The 23,020-nt window shown below is 51.7% G+C and overlaps 1 protein-coding gene across 50 annotated transcripts in view; it reads right to left on the bottom strand.

Annotated features, from left to right (window-relative positions):
* The window catches only part of LRRC27 (leucine rich repeat containing 27), a 47,583-nt gene that overhangs the window by 20,543 nt on the left and 4,020 nt on the right, over positions 1–23,020 (bottom strand). For 31 of the 50 annotated variants that reach the window (XM_054660033.2, XM_063782316.1, XM_063782319.1 and 28 more), the window contains exons 3-8: positions 21,372–21,502; positions 16,673–16,731; positions 14,291–14,443; positions 10,552–10,924; positions 7,143–7,289; positions 3,591–3,687 (exon numbers count right to left, since the gene is read on the bottom strand). In XM_054660033.2, the coding sequence (XP_054516008.1) occupies positions 3,591–3,687; positions 7,143–7,289; positions 10,552–10,924; positions 14,291–14,443; positions 16,673–16,731; positions 21,372–21,502 (960 nt within the window). Of the gene's footprint in view, positions 1–3,590; positions 3,688–6,073; positions 6,589–7,142; positions 7,290–10,551; positions 10,925–14,290; positions 14,444–15,644; positions 15,743–16,672; positions 16,732–21,371; positions 21,503–23,020 lie in introns of those variants that run through there. The other 19 variants (XM_063782338.1, XM_063782351.1, XM_063782345.1 and 16 more) reach the window with 5 other exon arrangements.

Here is a 23,020-nt window from a genome sequence, read left to right as displayed (position 1 = left end):
CGAACACACCGGCGAAGTCTACAACAGGCTGCCGCTTTGGTGGCGTGGAACGGGCTTTGCGCCAGGGTTTGTATGTCAAGTGTCAAACATGCCACTGACGTGAAGCCCAAAATATGGGCTCAAGTCATGGCTGGTTTCAGAGCGACATGAAGAGAAGTGCAGTGCGTTTTACAAAGCAGGTGACAGACCCAGGCTTCACCCAGCCACAGGCTTTAGCTCTGCAGCCCTTTCAGCAGCCGCAGCCTCAAGGCTCCCACCCCATCGAATGTACTTGGGGTGTGACCACACAGTGACGGATCAGCAAAAGCACATGCAGGGCTGGGGGCACACTCCAGGACCAGGCTGCAAAGCCAGCGGCCATGATTCCCCAGGCCCGCCCAGCCCAGCCCAGCCCGTGGGTGCCACTGTCCAGTGGAATCCACCCAGCAGTGGCCACCCAAGGCTGTGGCGCCCTCTCGTGTCCTCCTGCCCAGCTGCAGGGAGCTGGGAGCTTGCCCTCCCCGGGCCAATGCGTGGAACCGCTTCCCTGTTATGGACATGGAAATTGGAGTTGTATTTATTTATGCTTGTCTCTCCAACAATACTGAAATACACAGATACACTTCTGTGTAACTAAATGCCTATATGATTGCTTTTATTTCTATAAAATGGACTCCTAAATGTGTTCAAAGGACACGTTCTTAACTTGGAAGGATGCCTTCCGAGCAGCTGGTGGCAGCAGCCTCCATGCTCTATCCCACGCTCCACCACCTCAGCACCTCCCCACGCTGCTCCACCACCTCGGCTCCTTCCCACGCTCCACCACCTCAGCTCCTCCCCACACTGCACCACCTCGGCTCCTCCCCACGCTGCTCCATCACCTCGGCTCCTCCCCACGCTGCTCCACCACCTTGGCTCCTCCCCACGCTGCTCCACCACCTTGGCTCCTCCCCACACTGCTCTACCACCTCGGCTCCTCCCCACGCTCCACCACCTCGGCTCCTCCCCACGCTGCTCCACCACCTCGGCTCCTCCCCACACTGCTCCATCACCTCGGCTCCTCCCCACGCTGCTCCACCACCTCGGCTCCTCCCCACGCTGCTCCACCACCTCGGCTCCTCCCCACGCTGCTCCATCACCTCGGCTCCTCCCCACGCTCCACCACCTCGGCTCCTTCCTGCCGACCACACAAGCGCCTCACGTCCACCCTACGTGTCCCTCACAGGCTGAGCATCTTTTCATGTATTTACGGTGGCTTGGATTTCCTCTTCTGTGGACTGCCTGCCATACTTTTTGCCCACTTCTTCTACTGGATTCTCAGATTTTTAAAATCAATTAGTAGCCATTCTTTGTATATTAGATATGAACATTTAGGCACAAAGATTTTCCCTTGGACTCTGACTATAGCACTCTGGGCCATACAAAGTATCTCACCAGTGCCTGGGCCAGCGCAGGCCCAGAGGGTGGCACAGGGAAGCAGCAGGCCTCTCCATGCGTTCAGCTGCCTCACCCAGGGCCTGCGGGGTGCGCAGAACAGCAGCCAGCTACCACGGAGCCCTGCCTGCTGCCACAGCCGAGGGTCTGCCTCTGCACTAGGTGCGCGCTCCCGTGGGCAGGGCCTGTGCCTGGTCCCCTCCCTGCTCAGAGCAGGCCATCAATACTCGCTGACTGAACTGCTCTATCTCATGATAGATGAGTTTCTAGAAAACCTATGTTTTTCTTTTTTAAGAAACTGCATACACTCTCACTGTGATGGTCTCACAGGACTCAGAAGCACAACTGTGGCAGCATCGACCCCTCCTCTGCGCCCCTCCCCAGAGCCACAGCCCTCCCCGCAAAGTCACTGGGTTGCTGTACGTTCTTCCAGACCAATGAGAGTTTTTGTGCACTGTCCTACAACTTGTGCTGCTTTAACTTACAGTGATTTCTTCAAGACACTTTCAAGCCAGTGGATATGATCACTGACTCACCCTTCTGTCGGCCACAGAGGCAGCTCATGGTCTGGATGTGACAATTTAGCCATCTCCATCTGTTGACATTTAAAGTTTCCCATATTTTTGCTATAATTCAGCTCTGAAAGCATTCTTAGCAATGTCTAATTGTGCAAGTATTTTTATTCCTGGAAGTGGCAAAATATGTATTTTTAAACTTTCCCACATATTGGGGAAATTAGGAAAAAGGTGACAGCAAAGATGGCGACGGAGTGTCCTGTGGGGCCTGGGACCTGAGAAGGGTGAGATGCAGTCCTGGTTTATCCAACGCATTGGACACTGGGAATTCCTAACTCTGAGCCTTGTTTTGAGGTTATGTAAGATGTCACCATCAGGGAAGCTGGGCCGGGGGGAGATGGAACTATTTTTGCAACTTTCCTGTAAGTCAAAAACTAGTGCAATACAAAGTTCGACAAAGGAAACACTCCTGAACTGTCCAAGCAGTCCACGCCTGCAGGCCCACGTGGCCACGCTCTCTGCTGTAGGGTGAAGCCCTTGGGGGCCTTACTCCAGCTAAGGGGGCTGCAGAGGCAACCCGTGGCCTTTCAAAGTAACACATAGGGAGCATCTCTTAGAAGAAAGAACCAAAGAAACATCTATGACCAAATTCAACGGCACATTTGCCTGACTATGCTCACAGGACAGAGAAGCAAGCCAGGCGCATTCTGGAGGGAGGAGCCACCGGCTCCCACCACCCTGTGCCCACTGCCCTGTGCCCAGCTGGACTAAGACCCTCATACAGTCTGGGGAAAATGGGAAGAGAGGACTGTACTCAAGATGTCCCGTGTCCCATAGCTTAAGAGCTAGCAATCTTGGGGGACGGTACTCAGGATATCCCATGTCCCATAGCTTAAGAGCTGGCAATCTTGGCTTCCAGGGAAACTGCCTGCCCCGAGGTCCAGAGACCAAGGGTGAGGAGCCCAGAAAGACCTCTGTAGCGCCCACCTCGACCTCAGCTGCTTTTTATCTTTTGAATCCTTTCCCCTCATCTCCTCTTCCGCCTTCCCTCTTTGAGCTTCTAATTCCCCAGACAGGAGCCAAAAGTCAGTGAGCCAAGAGGCAAGCCCTCAAGGCTGGGGCGGGAAGCTGTCCCCTCCGGCTGGGCAGTGAGCAATGGTTCTGGATGCTGCACTCCAACCCAGCCCCACCAGCCAGCAGCCTGCACAGGCAGCTTCCTCCCCAAGTCTCAGCTCATCCTCCATGGACAGGGATGCGTGTGAGCACCCACCCACACCCCCAGGTCTCGGCTCATCCTCCATGGACAGGGATGCGTGTGAGCACCCACCCACACCCCCAGGTCTCGGCTCATCCTCCATGGACAGGGATGCGTGTGAGCACCCACCCACACCCCCAGGTCTCGGCTCATCCTCCATGGACAGGGATGCGTGTGAGCACCCACCCACACCCCCAGGTCTCGGCTCATCCTCCATGGACAGGGATGCGTGTGAGCACCCACCCACACCCCCAGGTCTCGGCTCATCCTCCATGGACAGGGATGCGTGTGAGCACCCACCCACACTCCCAGGTCTCGGCTCATCCTTCATGGACAGGGATGCGTGTGAGCACCCACCCACCCCCGGGACTGGACTAGTGCCCGGTCACCGCCCGCGCGTGCCGTACCATGCTCCTCCGCAGAGGCAGGAGTTTGCTGAGCTCTTCCTTCCTCTTCCTCATCCTCTGGGCTCGCTCTCTCCACTCCTGCAGTGCCCTTTTCTCTCTGGAGAAAGGGAAGGTTAATGTCATAAGTTACAGGCAGCTTCGAGCCAAGGCTACAGGATTCCTCTGTCATTTTACAGCCTTGCGGTGCACCTGTCTCCAGGGGGCACAGGCTGGGGGCGTGCATGCCCTCCGGGTGGGAGTCTGAACCACAGCCTCTTCCTCCCGGCACATCTGGGCAGAGCCGGGAATGCCGGGTTCTATCCCGAGGCTCTGTGTGTCGGTGCTGCCAGCAGTGACTGATGCTGGGGGCCAACCCCACCCAGTGACCGAGGAAAAGGCATCAGGACCCCTTTCAGGTAAGGGCACCAGCTGGGGCTGCCACCACAGGCGCTGCACGACGGGTTGGGGGTGCCTGGCTGCGGGCACTTGTCGACATAAGGTCTATGGAAGATCTGAATGCCTGTCTCTAAGTCCCTCCCTTCAGACACTTGAATTTCACTTTTAAAAACAGGCATCTGGCCAAGGCGGGCGGATCACGAGGTCAGGAGATCGAGACCATCCTGGCTAACGCAGTGAAACCCCATCTCTACTAAAAATACAAAAAATTAGCTGGGTGTAGTGGTGGGCGCCTCTAGTTCCAGCTACTCGGGAGGCTGAGGCACGAGAATTGCTTGAACCAAGGAGGCAGAGGTTGCAGTGAGCCAAGATTGAGCCACTGCACTCCAGCCTGGGTGACGGAGCAAGACTGTCTCAAAAAACAAAACAAAACAAGACAAGAACAGGCGTCTTCGGGCCTCCGCAGTCTGCAGCCAGAGTCACATGCTCCCTCCTCACAGCTCGCCGCCCAGGGCTGCGAACGTCCCGAGTAACGCCCACGTCTGCGGCTGGGCGGGGCTCCTCGCGTGTGGCTGGGGTGGAATGAGGTCCCCAAGAGCCCTTGCTCAGGCCCAGGGCTCCACCCCCGGAAGGCCAGCTCTCCAGCCTGCAGGACTCCTGTGGTTGGTACCCCCTCTCCATCCTGCCCCCAGATCCGGCCTCCTCTTGTTTCTCCCATCATCATCCTGGACGCCTGGGCCCCAGTCCGGGTTTTCCTCGACGCCTCCACCCGACCTCTGCTCTCCTTCCTTGCGGTCACCGCGGCTCAGCCCTCCTGGGCTCTACCCGGCCCACGGCCCACCTCTGACCACCTTCCTGCTGAGGGCTCCATCCCGAGTCAGTGCTGCCTGGGATCAGAGCCTGGCTGCGTCCTCTCCCAGTGCCACCTCAGGGCACAGGTGGTCTCAGCAGCTGCCTCAGGTGAGGCCGTGTCCTGACGCCTGCCTGGGTGTGCCCCAGCCCCCAGCCCCAGCCAGGGTGGTGCCCCCCGTGTCCCCACTCAGCACCATGTGTGGTGCCGGCCCCGCTGCGCTCCTGGACGAGGGCCTCCACTTAGTGTCACTGTCTTCTGGTCACACCTTGGGAAGCAAAGGGGTGACGCTGTCCACAGGGTGATGTGAAGGGGGCTGTGCTGCGTCTGGGACCTCAGAATAGGCCTGCCGAGCTGCTCACCGGGAGACTGCAGGACACTGGCTCTGGGCTCCAGGCAGGAAAATAAAGAAGAAAGAGTTCACTCGCTCTCTGTATCCAAGAACTTCTCTTCCATGAAGGTGTGGGACGAGGCCCGAGCCTGGGGTCTGGGGGTAAGAGTGCCCTTTCTGCCCCCTGCAGCTGGTGGTGCCCAGAGAGCCTGGGGCAGGGGCTGTGCCTGCGGAAGGTCTCATCACAATCACCTCCATCACAGCCATGGCTAAGAGGGAGTGGGACTCCCACAGGCAGCCTCCTGGCAGGGCAGGTGATACCTGAGGAGTCAAGGGGGCAGGTGTCTGGACACCCACTTCAGAAAACGGTACCTTGAAACTGGCAGAGCCGAGGCAGGAGTGGGACCCACCTGCAGCAGGGAAGGGAAGGGAGATGCCTGCTGAGGCACACAGTGAGGGGAGGGCAGCTGGCATGCTTGACAGGCGGGGCCGGTCCTGGGGGGCTCACCTCGCAGTGAGTGACGGGCCCGGCTCTGTAGAGCTACCCCGAGGGACAGTGTGGGGCGACTGATGGGCACCAAAGGAAAGCCTTCCCGGTGCTCCCTGGGCCCCAGCAGCTGTGGCCCGTGGCCAGCAAGACCTGGTCCCACAGCGATGGGCTTTCTGGTGCAGCCCGGACCACACTCCCATGTCCTAGGACAGCCCTAGAGCGGTCAGTCAGCCTCATCCTTGCCTGTCAGTATGACAGCCTGGGACAGGGGACCAGCTCTGAGGACTTCACCTCATTCATCTTTTTAATGAAAAAGACAACCAACTACAATGTCTCTCTGGACATTGGGTGACAGCTGTGGACAATCACAGAATCTGTGTGCTGGACACAGCCCCTATCACATGGTCCCGAGAGAAAACAGCACACACACAACGGGGTGGCTTCAGGAGGGTTTATTCATGTTGGGGAGGGAGCAGGTGAGCCACAGCGGCGGTGCAAGAGCCCTGTGCCAGTCAGGGCCGGGCTGCAGCCGCCCACAGGACAGACCAGGGAAGGAGAGATTGCCGGAACCCAGAAGGAGGGAGAGGCTGGACTCGGCCAGCTCCAGGCAGCTCACAAAGAAGCCAGGAAAGTAAAGACGAGGCCCTCGCTCTCCCTTCCTCCTCGACCTCCTGCTGGGGGCCCCCGCTGGCCAAAGCCAACCACCAAGTGAGGGGCACGGGGGTGCTGTGGCTGTGGTCCATGCCAGCCGGACTCCTGGGGCCCAGGGAGGGGTGAAGCCAGGTGGTCAGTGGAGCTGGAGGACAGAGAAGACACTGAGGACACCGAGTCCATCGGCCAACACACCTCGCAATGTGGTGGCACTGGCGGCAGTCACAGCAAGACAAGAATGAACCTCCCTGACGACCATGTCAGGGCCTGGAATACTCTAGGGAAAATGAGGAGGAAAGGACTGAGGAAGAACAAGAAATAAGGGAAAAGAACAAGAAAGCAGGCAGGTGTCGTGAGGAAGCCAGGGCAAAGACGGACACAAGGGGGCGACCGCAAGCACTGCAACCGCGCCTGTCCCGCAAGGAGGCCTCGGGGCTACAAACAAGGGAGCCCATGCACGCAAGGCCCTGCAGACCACGAGCGCTGCACCTGCCCCACACGAAGGCCTCAGCACCTGCCCCACACGGAGGCCTCAGCGCCTGCCCCACACGGAGGCCTCGGCGCCTGCCCCACACGGAGGCCTCGGCGCCTGCCCCACACGGAGCGCTGCACCTGCGCCTGCCCCACACGGAGGCCTCAGGGCTGCAAACACGCGAGCCCGTGCGTGGCGCTGCAGACCACAAGGGGCACGTGCAGCTCGGCTTCCAGGTGAGGAAGAGACGGATCCTGGATCAGCATCAGTGAGGGGAGAACTAACTAAACACTTCCACGAGGCCTGCCATAAAATCACAGCCCAGTCCCAGTTCCGGGTGCACTGGGCCGGCTGCGCGGACCCCCCACCCTGTGTGGACTCACCGTCTCTGCTGCTCCATCAGAGCCTGCTTCTCCTGGAGCTCTCGGAGCGCTGCCGCTCGGCTCTCTTCCAGTCTTTTTGCTCGGATCGCGATTTGGTACGGCGACAAGAGGTCGGGTAAGATGCTCCTGGACGAGGCTGTCTTCCTTCTAAAATTACAGAGTGTTTTTAGCTGAATGTTTAACAAAACCCTGTGACGGTAACTCACACAACATGTGAAACGTAAAAGGAGGGCCTGTGGATCATCCGCTCATCTGAACAATCAGCACGACTAGAAGCTGCAGTCACCCCAGAGTCCACGGTCTTGACTGTCGATTTCAGGACACGTAATGAAGATGTGTGGATGGCAGCAGGACACTGTCCCAACGCGCCCACTGCCAGCCAGCTACTTTCCCGGGACGCTTGACAGTCGGATTGGGAAATGCACCTGAAGGACGTGCAGCCTCGGCAGCTGCACCCGACCTGCTTGAGACCGATGCCGCACCCTTGTCTGACCTGGACAGAGATGCCCGCGGAAGCAGGGGGCCTGGCCGGCAGCTCGCCCGGGCTGGACGATGTGACGTGCCTGGAGTTCAGGTGCGTGGGGTGGTGCTGCAGCAGGTCGGAATCCCATCGCTGGGTGATGTGGGAGCAGGGGGCGGGGCAGGCAAGGCCATCACAAGGCGCCTGGCCTCCACAGACACATTCAGGCAGGATCAGATACTGGGTCCCCCTTGAGGGAAGCCCGCAGGACAGCAGAGGGGATAGCCAGTAACACGGTGGGGTCGCACGGTGCTGGGGACTCCCTCTCCCTGCCCATGAGAGGGAGCTGACAGGTGTGCCTGGTGTTTCCTCCCAGTGAAAACACCTGGGGAAAACCAGGCTGGAGATAGGGGCTCTGAGCCCAGGACTGAGAGCCAGCCAGGTTCCAGAACATGACACCTCCTCACCATGACCCTTGCATCAAAGCAGTTTAAGAAACACAACTGGAAGCCCTGCCTGGTCTTCCCTCTGAAACCAAACACTTCGCCCAGAGGAGAAAGGCCCATCCCATTCCACGGCCTGCCCTGTGCAAAGCCTCACACCAGCAGCACATCTTGAGAGGCCACAGCCAAGCAGCATGCCCGGTGGCCACGTCCCAGGAGGCTGGCCCGCCCCCCTACGCTGCATGACCTTCCACCCTCATCTTCCCCGTCTGCACGGGAACAGCAGTGACTGTCCCTCGTCTTCCCCATCTGCACGGGAACAGCAGTGACTGTCTCAGTAGAGCAGAGAGGGCAGGCATGGCCTGTGCTCTGGGACAGGGGTCACCTGGGGTGCGTGCTGGGCACTGGCCTTTAACCTGCTGCTTTTGGAAGGGCAGGTGGCCCAGGCTCTATGGAACACCAGGCTTCCCCTTGTGGTCTCAGGGTCCTGAGGAGTATGGAGGAGCTGCCCCAGAGGAAGGCCTGCTGGACGTCAGAATCAGGCTGGGGCAGTGATGCTCCGTCGTACTCCAGCTCCATGTTTGATGACTTCAGAATGCTTTGATTCCCTCCCAATATAATTTTGGGATTTCAGGACCAGACCATTATTTACCTATGATTTTTACATAACATCACTTTTCTTGCAAGTATTTTGGACGTGAGCACTCAGCCTTATAAGCAGGCCCAGGCCACACGAGTCACCTTGGACCGGGCCTGCTGCTCCCACCATGCCCACTGCTCCCTGGCCAGAGAACACAGAGCAGCGCCAGCTTCCCAAGTCCCAGACCCTCAGGAAGGGCCACCACCCCGAGCGCGGAGCAGGGCCATAATCTTAGAGCTTCTTCTTAATACCTGTGACCCCACGACAACCTGACCAAGTGGGGAAACTGAGGCCCCGATAATGCATGTGAGACCACAACCACCCCGTGGGAAAGCTGAGGCACAGAGTGGTTCTCTATGGCTCACCCTGGGCAGAGGCAGCAGAGGGGGAAGACAACACTCAGGGCCCACCCAACCATGGGGCAGGGGCTCCAGGTTGAGGCTTCCTGCCAGAGACTCCAGTTCTCTGCTCCAACTTCCCAAGCCACCCAAAGCAATCTCCGAAGGCTAGGGTCTAGTATCCAAATCTGACATATTGACCAAATTATAAGTACTATTAATAAGCATACCACAATTCACTTGGATTAGCTATTATTAGGGTACCTAACAATAAATAAATATTTGAAGGGAGGAGGGAAGAAAAGAGGTTTCTAAGCAGCAGGCTCAGCATATTCCTGCCCTTTCACCGTGCGACTGTGTGGACTGAGACCACCACAAGCGTGCTGGAGCATCCGAGGCCTCGCTGTAGCTAGGAACCTGCTGTGTGTGCTGCTAGGACATCCTACCCTTTAATCTGTTAGTGATGCTTCCAAGGTTTGTTTTGTTCTGTTTTGAATGTTCAAACCTACAGGACAGCTGAAAGATCAGGGCCGTGAGCGCTTCATGCCAACACCTCCGGGAAGGTCTGGTGCCACCGTGAACCTGCTCGTGCTGGACGCTGCGTGGAGCCTGAGGGACCACAGACCACTGCGGCCTCCAAGAATCTTCACCCCCAGGAAGCCATTGTTGTCCCCTCGGCTATGACAATGTGCCCCTTGAGAATGCATGAGAATGCATGATCTAGATTCACCAATTGTTATTTTGCAGCATTCTCTCTCTAGATATTTACACACACACAGGCACACACACCACATGCAGGCACACACACGCACACCACAGATACACACCTCCCATATGTGTAGGCGCACGCCCTACCACACCCATGATTCGAGTTTTTCTCTCATGTAGCCTCTGCAGAGCCTGTTTCCTAGGGACCCTTGTCCTGGGTGTGAAAGGAAAATAAAATCTCGGCCCCCAAACTCACTGTACCAAAGGCAAAGGTAAGCTTTGGAAGTGGGCCGCACAATGACTGCCTTCCTTTTGTCCCCAGGCAGCTGCCATTTATTTTCTGCATAAGTGACCTTTCCCCCAACTCCTCTCTTTTCACAGGTAAAATGTGGATTCAGTGAGCACTGATCGAAGCCTCACAAGAATGTGCCCACTTGGCTCACCGCCTGCCCCCACTTTTACTGTTCTTTCCTCCTTTCCCTGCTGCCCATTCTTTCTCCTTTAAATGCTGACATCCTCAAAGCTCTCTCTGGAGAAAGCACAGGCCACAGATCTCACTGTCGCTTATGTCTCTTTTCCCCGGGCGTATCCTCAACCTTGGCAAACTCAGCCTCTGAATGGACTGAGCTCTGCCACAGACACTCCGGGCTTGATGCGGGTCCCCGTTACCCTAAACCTGGGACCGGCACTCATTGCACAGTAAACGGTGGCAACGTGGAGGACACTTTAAAAGCTGGACCTGATGTTTTCAAAGATAATTTAAAATAACTGCATAAATTCGCAAAGATCAAGAAAATCCCCCGTTGCTTTTCAGTTTTACCTGAAAACGTGTCTTGGCTTTGGTAGTTCTTTCTCAATGTTCAAGGTCGCCTTGAGATTTGGAGGTAATTCCCTCGTCAAGAGCTGATCTCCCAGAACGTCTGCCTTCACGTGCTCAACAATCTCCTGCCTCAGCTTCCAAAAGCGCCTGATCTCCTCCTCGCTGGGCCAGTTCTCTGAGGAGTCGGCAGACTTCCTGAGTTCACTCAGGTCTGGCTTTTCCACAGGCGGGAGAAAGCCGGCCTTCTCTTTCATCACAGCCCCCTCTGGGTCCTGAGCATTCACAGCTCCTTGGTTAGACGCGTGGTCTCCAGACAACTCCAGTCCTGGGCTCGAGAGGTCACAGAGGGTCATCTCTCTAACCGGTGGAGCCTCTGGGAGAGTAAGAAACCGCTTTAGTAGCTACCATCAACGCCATCCCTCTGTGACTTATTCAAAAAGCCAGTGATGACCTGGATGGTGGGGGGTGGGGTGCCCAGATCCTCCATGGCCGCCACGTTCCCTGTCAATCCAAACAATTCCCGTCACCCCACCTGCCACCTGCACCACGCCAGGCTGCTGTGGCACATAAAGCAGTTCCACATGGAGGGAATGGAAACAACATTGCCAGAAGCACACCTGGACTCTCCCACACAGGCCCCACCAGGCGCACCTGACCCTCCCCCGCAGGCACCACCGGGCGCACCTGACCCTCCCCCGCAGGCCCCACCAGGCCCCACTGAGCACATCTGACTTTGATGCAGGCCCCACTGGGAGCACCTGACCCTCCCACGCAGGCCCCGCCAGGCACACCTGACCCTCCCATGCAGGCCCCACCGAGCACACCTGACTCTCACGCAGGCCCCACTGGGTGCACCTGACCTTCCCATGCAGGCCCCACTGGACATGCGTGACCTTCCCACACAAGCCCCACTGAGCACGCCTGACCTTCCTACACAGGCCCCATGAGACACGCCTGACCTTCCCACAGAGGCCCCACCAGACACGCCTGACCTTCCCACACAGGCCCCACTGGACACGCGTGACCTTCCCACACAGGCCCCACTGAGCACGCCTGACCCTCCCACACAGGCCCCACCGGGCGCGCCTGACCCTCCCACACAGGCCCCACCGGGCGCGCCTGACCTTCCCACATAGGCCTTACCACTTTGGAGGGACTTTTTGCATGTGTACACAGGGCAATCTTGCCACATTTAATCAACATTTCTGCTTCCCCTCAGATCACTTAGAATCTTTCTTTCTAAGTAATGTTTAGCCCATTATGCCTGCTTTTCTTGTTTGGTGATGCTTTTGTTGACTTTCTCAAAACACGACCTCAGGGAGGCACTCCAGGCACTTTGGGAGCCACTGGGACCTATTGGCCAGTCTTCTCCCAGCACGTGCCCAGCACGACCTGAAGGCTGAGTGAGACCCCAGGTGGCCGTCGCAGTGGACACAGGCGCATGGACATCACGCCCCTGGCTGCCACATGCTCCTGACTGCTGCGTGCTCAGGGTCTTAGGTTTGAAAGGAAAAGTTTTAAAAAATGGGCAAACATGCTTCAAAACGTCCTAAGAAGTTGTAAAATTCCCCCTGGGGTACAAGTGACTAGAAACATGCATATTTGACCAATCTGCCTGTGGACAACTGATTTAGGGCCAGGGACAAAACTGAAATTCATGAAAATGAAAGCAAACAGGAAGAGTGGGATACAGCAAAAAGACTTTTTTTTTTTTTTTTTAAAGACGGAATCTCGCTCTGTCATCCAGGCTGGAGTGCAGTGACACCATCTTGGCTCCGCCTCCCGGGTTCACACCATTCTCCTGCCTCAGCCTCCCAAGTAGCTGGGACTACAGGCGCCCACCACCACGCCCAACTAATTTTTTGTATTTTTAGTAGAGACAGGGTTTCACCGTGTTAGCCAGGATGGTCTCAATCTCCTGACTTTGTGATCCGCCCGCCTCAGCCTCCCAAAGTGCTGGGATTACAGTCGTGAGCCACTGTGCCAGCCAGCAAAGACTTTTTAAAGTAATTGAAAGGGCAAAGTGCTAAAAATATACATAGTAGCTGAAAAATCACTCTATGTGGCCCTAAAACCTAATAGAAAGGAGTCAGAAGATACTTATTTTTGACCAGTTACTTAATGTATTTTTTTCAAACTTACAGAAAAGTTGCAATAACACTGCTGAGAAGTTGATGGACCCCGCACCCCATCAGCAGCCGCTGGTGCCTGGCCCCCGAGGCTGCCTGCCCCCATGAGCCTACCCGCCCTTGCCTCTCTGTCTGGGGTGCTCATGCATTTCCTAAAACACTCAAGGGTAACTTCAGACATCCTGCCCCTCCACCCTCAGATGGAGATGCTCACACATCGCCATAGCGATTCACCAAAACCAGGAGCGTCCCATCGCTGACTTCTGTCATTTACTGGCTGGCCTTCCTCACACCTTAATAACTGTCCCAGTAATGTCCTTTATCATATTTGTCCTGGCCCAGGATCCAATCCAGGATGAAGCATCACATCCAGTTTCCTATTCCTTTAGTCTCCTTCAATTGGAATGAACCTTCAACTTCTCCTCTTTTTTATCCTGATCCTCCAGCGGGGTCTGTCCGTGTCTCCCGTGCTCCCTGTGTCCTGGCTCCGGCTGTGCCTGACGGTTCTGCCCCTCCATCCTTGTCCCAGCTGTCTCCAGGTCCTGGTCCTATCTCTCCTCGGCCACCCCATGCCCTCAGCTACCTGCCCCCACTCCTGCCAGGTGCCCAGTGCCCTCCACACTGCCAGTCCAGCGGCTACTTTTCTTTTCCTATTTTTATCACAACATCCTGGCAGCATCGGGGTCAAGGGTGCCACAGCCAGGCGGCTTCAGCGCAATGCCCCAATGCAGCCACTATAACCTGGTTAAAATATGTCTACAAACAACTCAGCAAGCACAGGGCCAACAGCTGATTCTTAATCATTTAAAACAATTTCCAAATAGAGGCCATCTGGGTCAAAAGTACAAGGTCACACGTTATTTACAAAGACCTAACTAATTTACACATTTCAGTTACAGCACATATATAATTATCTTGGCTAATGTTCCAAACATGCATTTTTCTTAAGTATCAAAGTACATCACAAATAGTAGAATTTTAAATATTCTGAAAATATTTCAGAATATGTACTTTTTTTGGCAAGGCTTCATTATGATTCTCCCTTATCCCAATTTAACTTTACCTTTTCCAAGTGTAACTACAATGCGTACTCAAGACCAGAACACATCATGAGCATCTGAAAATACCTGGCTGGTCAGTATGTTGAAAGAATGGAACAGGTTAGTGAGCACCCACCAACAAGGTGATTAGATAAAACATGTCTACAGGGCCATTTTCCTGCCAATTTCTTGTACCTCGTTAGGAATAAGGAATATTTCATTGTACTTATTTTAAAATAGCTGTCTAATGGAGCATCAAGTCATTCCTGAAGCAGCTGCCTGCGGGTGGCTTGGAGGTGATAACTGTTTCATTTGATTGATCACAATAAACTTCTACCAAAATCCACTTGAGCCAGGATCTATAATGTGCCCAGATTTATAGAACCAAGGAAAAGTCACAGAGATGACTGGGTCGGCCTGAGATCAGTGTACAGTGTGTCAACTCAGCAGAGGACCCATGGCTCCTGTATTTCTCAGGATGTTATTAAAGAGAAGACAGGTTCTGCCCTGATTTTAAAAAGCTGTAACTTCAACGTTAATGTGATTTGTCATAAATCACCTCCTACAAACCTTGAGAAGTTGGATTTCTGGGGAAAGAGTGTTCTACTGCCCACACCCGCAGGAAGCGCTGGATAGCCACCAATCCCTTCTGCACAACGAGCTGAGGAGGGAATTCCAGAGGGCAGTGTCTTAGGTTCAGTGCTTTCAGCGTGGTTACGCTCCCTGCAGTGGAGGAAAAAAAAACTGTCAGCATTCTATATACCATTCTTGAAATGAAAATGAGGAATAAATAATAGTAACTTTTCACATTTTAAAATATGATTCTATTCAGTATTTGGGGGAAAATCATGTTAACAGATGTCAAAGATTTGCTTTAAAGGTAACTCTGCAGGAGACGGATTCCACAAATTAAGACCAGGATGGTTTCCAAAAAACAAATAAATAAAATCAAACAAACAGAAGCAGCCACAACCACCTTCACAATTCTGTAAAATTCAGAATACAAAGTCGCTATATTATCTAAAATGACCATTTTCAACATAAAAACTACCAGACATGCAAAGAAAAGGAAAATGTACCCTACACTCAGGAACGGAGCAGACAATGGAAACTGTCTTGGAGGAGGCCCAGATGTTGGGTTTAACAAAGACTTCAAAGCAACCATTTAAATATGTTCAAGCAAATGAAGAAAATCGTGTTTAATTAGAAGAAAATAGAATACAAGGACTCCACAAATGTGAAATGTCACTAAAAATGGAAATTATGTGAACACTTGGAGGCTGTGGAAACGATGGCCGCTGAGAGGTAAGGCTCCCGTGGTGGGCAGTGGGCTGGTGGGGGCTGGCTCACTCCCCAGGCTCAGGGCGAAGTCCCTGGAATGAGGAGCATGGGGAAGCACTGCAGGGGCCCTAGTCCTGTGGCGTTTCCCAATTTGAGGGAGCCAGGGTTCAGTGTGAAAGACGGATGCTTAGATTTTGGGTATTTGGGTGTCCTGCCTTTCAGCTGTGCTTGCTTTTCACATATAGGTTAAGTATTAGGCTCTACAAACTGCAAATGCCTTGTTGGCCCTGTCCATTAATGGGCTCTGCCCTGAGCTCAATGGTCCAGTTGGAAAACAGAGACTAAACTAGAAGCTACCTATCTAAATGAAATTCGTTTCCTTATCAAATCCTGTGGCAAGTGACTTTGTATTATCTTGTCATCCATTTTTAGTCTTCAAACACACCCAAACTCCTTCTTTAAAAAGCTTAAATTCTCTCTCTATTCTTTGAAGTGTAAATTTGCTATTCTGTTTTCTCTAAAACTGTGTAAGGGTTCCAGCCATAACTCGTTCCATTTACAAAGGCACAATTTAACCTAACTGTTCTTTTATTTTTGTTTTGTTGTTGTTGTTGTTGTTTTGTTTTTAGAGAGAGGGTCTCACCCTGTTGTCCAGGTTGGAGTATAGTGGTGCAATCAGAGCTCACTGCAGCCTTGAAGTCCTGGGCTCAAGTTAGCCTCCTGCCTCAGCCTCCTAAGTACCTAGGAACACAGGCATGCACTACTGCACCTGGCTAATTTTATTTTATTTTATTTTTTGTAGAGATGGGGTCTCACTATGTTACCCAGGCTGGTTTCAAACTCCTGGCTTCAGGGGATCCTCCCGCCTTGGCGCCCCAAGGTGCTAAGATTACAGGCATGAGCCACTATGCATGGTCTCAACTGTTCTTTTAAACTAATGAGTTTTATCTGATTCATGGCTAAAAATAAAATCAAAGCTATACAATCTTAATGTTTGTACTTTTATGTATACATGCATATACATGTCTGTTTTTATACTGTCTACATGGTAGCAAGTGACTTACAAATAAATGAGTACTCATAAATTAGTTCTCCAAAATGCTTCTCAAGTTCATAATAGAAATGCCTTCAGAATTTTAGACATTTTTTCCTGGGCTACTAGTCAGACAAGTTTATACTGTTTCTGCTAGATATTTTAAAGGTCATAAAACTTGCTTCTGTGATAGTTTACGCTTGTTTGATTTGTCTGTCAGCTTATGCCTTTGGTTTTGAGTGTTTAGATTCTGAAGTCTAAAAAAGTGGTCATGATGGGGCCTAGGAACATACGTAAGTGGTAAAACTTCCCAGGAAGGCCAGCAAGATGCAGCGGAGACAGCACGCAGGGCCTGCAGAGGTGTGTGCAGGGCCTTCAGTTTCCTTAGCTGTGTGACGGCGCCAATGGCCCTCACTGTGACTGTGCCTCACACAAGGCTCACACGTCACACCTCCATAAGAACAGTACGTGCTATATCAACAGTTCTTGAGAGCTACATTATCTTGGTCCTAGAAGTAGGAAGGATTTTTAAAATATCTAGCTTACCCTCCTTTGTCATGCCTGATACTTCCATTACAAGGTCTGGCAAGTTCAAAAGATAGCATTTTAAAATAATCTTTTTATTATTTTATACTTACCCAGCTCCACAGGTAACATTTTGATAGGATTTCTTTCTAAAAGCAAAGTTTTCAAATGCCTTTAAAGCAAAACAAAACAAAAAAATGTAAAAAGCAAGATTTAAATGACTATCTCCAAAATATACCATCAAGTTTCTTCATTTCTCTTCTCTTTCAGGGGCAACTTCAATACAGATACACTTAAATTTACAACATGTACACACAAATGGTCTGCTGCCATACGCAGACACAGGTCTAAGCCCTGCACCGCTGACACATGGGACCAGGCAGTCCATAGGGGTGGCGGTGTCCCCTGCTTGGCGGGTTATTGTACACCTCCAGCCTTTCTCCAACAGATGCCAGGGGTACCACCCACCCCCAGGTGTGACAACCACAGATGTCTCCAGACATTGCCAACAGTCTCCTGGGGGTAAAATCTCCCCGTTAAGAACCTCTATTTTAGGCTTTCACACCTTCCAGTTATAACCTCACTGTAAACCAGTCTTTCCTAAGATGTGCAGTGAGGAATCCCAGTGTTTTATCATGCTCTGTGAAAAAAGTTTTCTACGGCCAAAAATGTTTGAGAGACTTCCACCGCACAGTATAACCTGCCCTGCTTGGAGGTGAATGATTCATACACTGGGGACTCTGAGAAGCCTCTACGTAAGAAACTCAGCTAAGGCAGCATTTCGGGAAGGCACCTACTTTCATTTAACACCTAGTAACATCCTTATAAAATGCAGCCCAAAATATATCATGGATGCCTAGACAGACGGACAGGAAAGAATGTAAAAATTTACTAGTTGAATGATGGAAAAATCTATATATTCTATTAAACTCTATTTTGTAACTTTTATTTTACTATGCTTCTTGGTTTTCACATTTAATTATGATGATTATTTTTTGATACAAGGTCTCCACTCTGTTGCCCAGGCTGGAGTGCAGTGACGCAATCTCAGCTCACTGCAACCTCTGCTCACTGCAACCTCCACTTCCTGGGCTCAAGCAATCCTCCTGCCTCAGTCCCCGCAGGTAGCTGAGACTAACGGTGTGTACCACCATGCCTGGCTAAGCTGAGACTAACGGTGTGTGCCACCATGCCTGGCTAAGCTGAGACTAATGGTGTGTGCCACCATGTCTGGCTAAGCTGAGACTAACGGTGTGTGCCACCACGCCTGGCTAAGCTGAGACTAACGGTGTGTACCACCATGCCTGGCTAAGCTGAGACTAACGGTGTGTGCCACCATGCCTGGCTAATGTTGGTACTTTTTGTAGACACAGGGTATTCCCATGTTGCTGAAGCCAGTTTTGAACTCCTGGGCTCAAGTGATCCTCCCGCCTCAGCCTCTCAAAGTGCTGGGATTATAAGCATAAGCCACCATGCCCAGCCCTCATTTAAATTACCTTTAATTTTTTTATTGGTAACCCCACAGGAAAATCAGATTACTTAAGGTTTAGACAATTTTCTTTCTACTTACTTTCTTGGATTTTCCTTGTTATTTGAATTTTTTTTTTTTTTTTTTTTTTTTTTTTTTTTTTTTTGAGATGGAGTCTCACTCTGTGGCCCAGGTTGGAGTGCAGTGGTGTGATCTTGGCTAATTTTTTTGTACTTTTTTTTTTTAGTAGAGACGGAGTTTCACCATGTTGGCCAGGCTGGTCTCGAACTCCTGACCTTGTGATCCGCCCACCTCGGCCATTCAAAGTGCTGGGACTATAGGCGTGAGCCACCGTGCCTGGCCATTATTTGAAGTTTTTAAGGAATAAACTTTATGAAGCAAACTTTTCTTGAACTGCACAAAAGTGGATTATTTCAATGTGGTTCGTTCAGTTCACTGTTTTTGGTTTACTCCCTCTGAATTTTGCTAATATAAAACCAGCCAACAAGAACAGCATCTGCTCTCTATAAGGTGAACAGAGGCCTCCAGATGCTGAGGAGGGCAGCAAGGGCAGCACCACGCTCTCGGCTTCTCCAATGCTAGGGCTTTGTCAAGGCAGAAAGGTTCTGGCCCACTCACGTGCTGCTGGGTGGGGCTGGGTTCGGTTTTGCCTGAGAGAGATTGCGGGGGGGTGCATGTTTACTGACTATTAACCTGAAAGTACAGCACGGGTTTTTCTACCTTATATAATAATATTATTAAAATATTCTGAGCACACTTTAAACGATAAATTGATAAATGTTAATTCCTTAAATACTATCAATAATTCAAAGCTTACCCGTTGATTCGTTTCATTGATTTTAAAATGTATATATAAACGTAAACGTTGAGTTGGACTTGTTTGCCTAAGGAGGTAAATGAACGGATCCATGCTTCCTACATCTTCTCTCTGCCAGCAAGCTGACACATCCAGGACACTGAGAAGGAGGCATGCTAACACCGTCACTGTTTTAATTATGTTTTGAGAGGTTTAAGGCTTTAATAAGCCCACAATCACTTTGTATTTCCGAGTAATATGTCTCAGCTCTGTAGTTGATCTAATTTGAATGTTATCATGGGTTACAAATCACAAAAAAAAGTATACCTTCAAAAACATAGGCAGCCAGCTTTGACTAGCAAAATCAAAGAATTTCAAATTTTGAGGACTGTACACTTATTTTAGGGAAAACACGAGTAGTTATGGGAACAGGCCTTAGTTCATTTACATCCTCTGAGTAGCACTTACTCTCCAGAACTGTGTAAGGCTAAAACAATTTGTGGACAAAAGAGCACCCAGTGATTCTAAACCCAGAAGATGATCGTGTGAAGAAGAAATCCTTCCCAAAGCACTCTCAGCCTCAGGCTTGGAAGCCTCCCGAGGCCGTGAGGACAGGGTGGACAACTGCCCAGAGAGCACCTGGCTCCCACGCAGCTCCCAAAACACAAGCGGCTGGCCGGGCTCGGCAGATGTACCAGCTGAGCCCCGGAACACTCTTCTCCTCCAGGTCCGTCTGTGGTCCGCCCTGCAGACCCCAGAGTCCCTAGGAGCCCCATGGAGATGCACCGGGTGTGTTTCTACCTGCTCCGGACACCACCTATCATTAGATAAGCAGCTTCCTCGCAGAGCCTGAAGGGTGAGTGATGCATGGTTCTCTCCCATTACCTGTGGCAAAATACACCGACTTCTTATAAAACATTTTTAAAACCAGTGAGTTCAAGGCAAGTGAAGGGCCTCCTACAAGCCTCTATTCTACTGTCCCACGGAGGCCACCATGGCTCTTGGGAGACACCATTCCTCACGTAGGAACTGGGGGCACCCTGGATACCCCTCTTCTTCTTGTGGCCCCACACCCACCCGCATCCCACCAGCTCTGAAGTCCCACCCAGGCCCTGCCGTGGCCAGCCACGCCCAGGCTGCCCCTCCTGCATGGGCTGCTGCCGTGGCCCCAGCTGATATGGGGCCCTCATATCAGCACTTGTCAAAAGAGGTTCACGTAGCCGGGCGCGGGGGCTCATGCCTGTCATCCCAGCACTTTGGGAGGCCAAGGCAGGCAGATCATTTGAGGTCAGGACTTTGAGACCAGCCTGTCCAACATGGCAAAACCCCGTTTCTACTAAAAATGCAAAAATTAGCTGGGCATGGTGGCGGGCACCTGTAATTCCAGTTCCTTGGGAGGCTGAGGCAAGAGGATCGCTTGACCCCAGGAGGCGGAGGTTGCAGTGAGCCGAGATCACGCCACTGCACTCCAGCCTGGGAGACAGAGCAAGATTCCGTCTCAAAAAAAAAAAAAAAAAGAAAGAAAGAAAAGAAAAAGAGTTAAGGGCGATCATGGCTTCAGAAGGTGAAAAAGCCATGGCGCCGGGGATGTGGGCACAGAAGCAGAGGGCTCAGGAAAGGAGGACGTCTCCATAGTGAGAGTAGAGTCCTGGCTGCTGGGGAAGGGCCAGGCTGAGGAGGGGAAAGGAGGTGTGACGTTTCCACCATGGGCAGGATTACACCCCACAAGTGGGAATGCAAGGAAACCCCTGGAAGGGAAGTGGTGGAAATGGACAGGACACCTGGAGCTTGGTTGGGTGCTCCCAGTTTTCCAAAGCGAGAAGAATTTCTCATTATTTGCCAAGAACCAATGTGGGTTACCCAGGAGCCCTCAGGAGCAAAGGAGCTGGTTTATTTTTTATTTATTTATTTTTAGACGGACTCTTACTCTGTCACCCAGACTGGAGTTTAGTGGTGTGATCTCAGCTCACTGCAACCTCTGCCTCCTGGGGTCAAGCAATTCTCCTGCCTCAACCTCCCGAGGAGCTGGGATTACAGGCACCCACCACCACGCCTGGCAAATTTTTGTATTTTTATTAGAGATAGGGTTTTGCCATGTTGGCCAGGCTGGTCTCAAACTCCTGACCTCAGGTGATCTGCCCACCTCGGCCTCCCAAAGTTCTGGGATTACATGCGTGAGCCACCGCGCCTGGCCAAAGTTGCTGGTTTAACTCATCAGAGGTATTTCTGATTTTCAGACAGCTTCACACAAGGAGAGTCAGAGCTGGAATCGGCTGTGACAAAAATCACACTGGCTGCCCAGCAAAAAGACACTGTGGCTACAGCATTCTCTGTGGCACCAAATATCCCAAGTTATAGTTCTGTGTTGGGTACATTCAGCCGTCGCACCTCTTAGCTGGCTTTAAAAATACTATTAAATGTTTCTATTCCGAGGTAAAAATTCAATCAAGAGTAAAGGACAAGGAGCGAAAGAACAGGCACTCGTGCACTGAAAAGATGATTTTTAAAATCTGGAAACATAACTTACTTGTGAGCTCCAATCCCAGAAGGAAGCGCTTTAATTCTATTGCACCGGAGGTCCAGCCAAGTCAGGTTCGGAAGCAACTGAAAGAAATCTTGAGGAATCACACACAGGGCATTCCTTTGCAGATGCAATTGCTTCCATGGAAAAGAGAATCAGAGAATGTTTTGTCAACCAACTAATTTTTAAAACATGATATATCCAAAATCTATTTCCAAAAGAACTACTAACAACCAGAACCATATATACTAAGTTAAAAAACAAAAACCCAATCTCTTACCCTTAAAAGATGTAAACAGTAGACAAAAGAATCAGAAAGAAAAGAACCAGGACTCCTTCCAGCGGCCTTTGGAGCCGGAACTGACTTCCTGAAGAGCCGGCACTCTGCTGCTGACCCAGCACACCACTGTTTCTATCCCAAAGCCTTTGACATGGTCTGAATTCCGGGGCCCCACACTCAGTGTCTCGGCCGTTTCTCCAGTGCCTGCCGCGGCACCTGGCCCTCGGCAGCCCCCGAAATCGCCTGCTTACTGAGCAAATAGCCAGAGCCATGTCTGGTCTGGGGGACTCAGCCAAACTCAATCATTAAAACAAAACTGAAAGACAGGGACAGAGATGTCTGCTGTGGTGTTCTCTACGATCAGCAGCAAAGCCTCAGCGAGCAGCATTTCAGAAGCAGATTGACACACCAACTCAGCGGCGTTGTAAAGTCGTGACAAATAAGGGAAGGTGGAAGATGAATGGATACACGCTGATTTTAGCTGTGTAAAATGCATGTAACATTTACATAATTTTACAGTCACAGTGTGGAAGGACCATAGCTAATTTGTACAATACTGTCATTAATGCTGCTAGTTGTTTATACTCACATTATTGTATGTATTTACATGCATATCTGTATTTACTGAGGGAGTAGAAACAGATGTTCGGAACAATGATCTCAAAGCCAGACTGCCTGGATCCACATCTAGGTTTCAAAATCTATTGGCTGTGTGACCTTGAGCAAGTTCCTGAACCTCTCTGTGCTCCAGTGTCCTCATCTGTGAGACAGGGCAATGTGAGCAAGCACTAAAGAACAGTGCGTGGATTGGCTGTTGTGATTACGTTGCCTTCTCTATGAAACACACACTGCACATTGCACAGAGCGCCACATGCCTCCCCATTCCGCCCTCAACACCGTGTCCCTGATCCAAATCACTGACAGATTCCAACTGGAGAAACACTGACTGGAAAAATCACACTCTTCAGAAAGGCATTGGAAACACTGTCTTATCTCTGTTAGGAAATTGCCCGAGTCACTGCTTGCTGGCAGCTGGCTCGGTCTCCAGAAAGCATCCTGGCAATCACAGGTCACAGTGTGTGCCCCCACGTACATGGGTGTGCACCCCCCACATACAGGCATGTGCATGCCTCCACGTGCTGCCTTTCTCGGGCCTCTGCAGGAGTGGTTTTACGCTTCTTGGTGCTGTTCTTTCCCGCCCAGGGCAAGCTGATTCCAGTGCTCAGCTTTGAAACCATGTCGTTCTCAATGCCAGTAAAAGGAATCTCAGAAAGATAACACTCTTCTTCCTCCCCAGCACCTCTGGAAATGCAGGCACCACCTGTGACTTGGAGCTGGTTATGGTTGAAGGAAATAATATATACAGTGGTCCATT

This window comes from Pan troglodytes, chromosome 8 (assembly GCF_028858775.2).
Source record: "Pan troglodytes isolate AG18354 chromosome 8, NHGRI_mPanTro3-v2.0_pri, whole genome shotgun sequence".
Classification (NCBI taxonomy): domain Eukaryota; kingdom Metazoa; phylum Chordata; class Mammalia; order Primates; family Hominidae; genus Pan; species Pan troglodytes.
The sequence above is the reverse complement of the archived record's forward strand: the minus strand, read 5'-3'. Positions and strand labels throughout refer to the sequence as shown.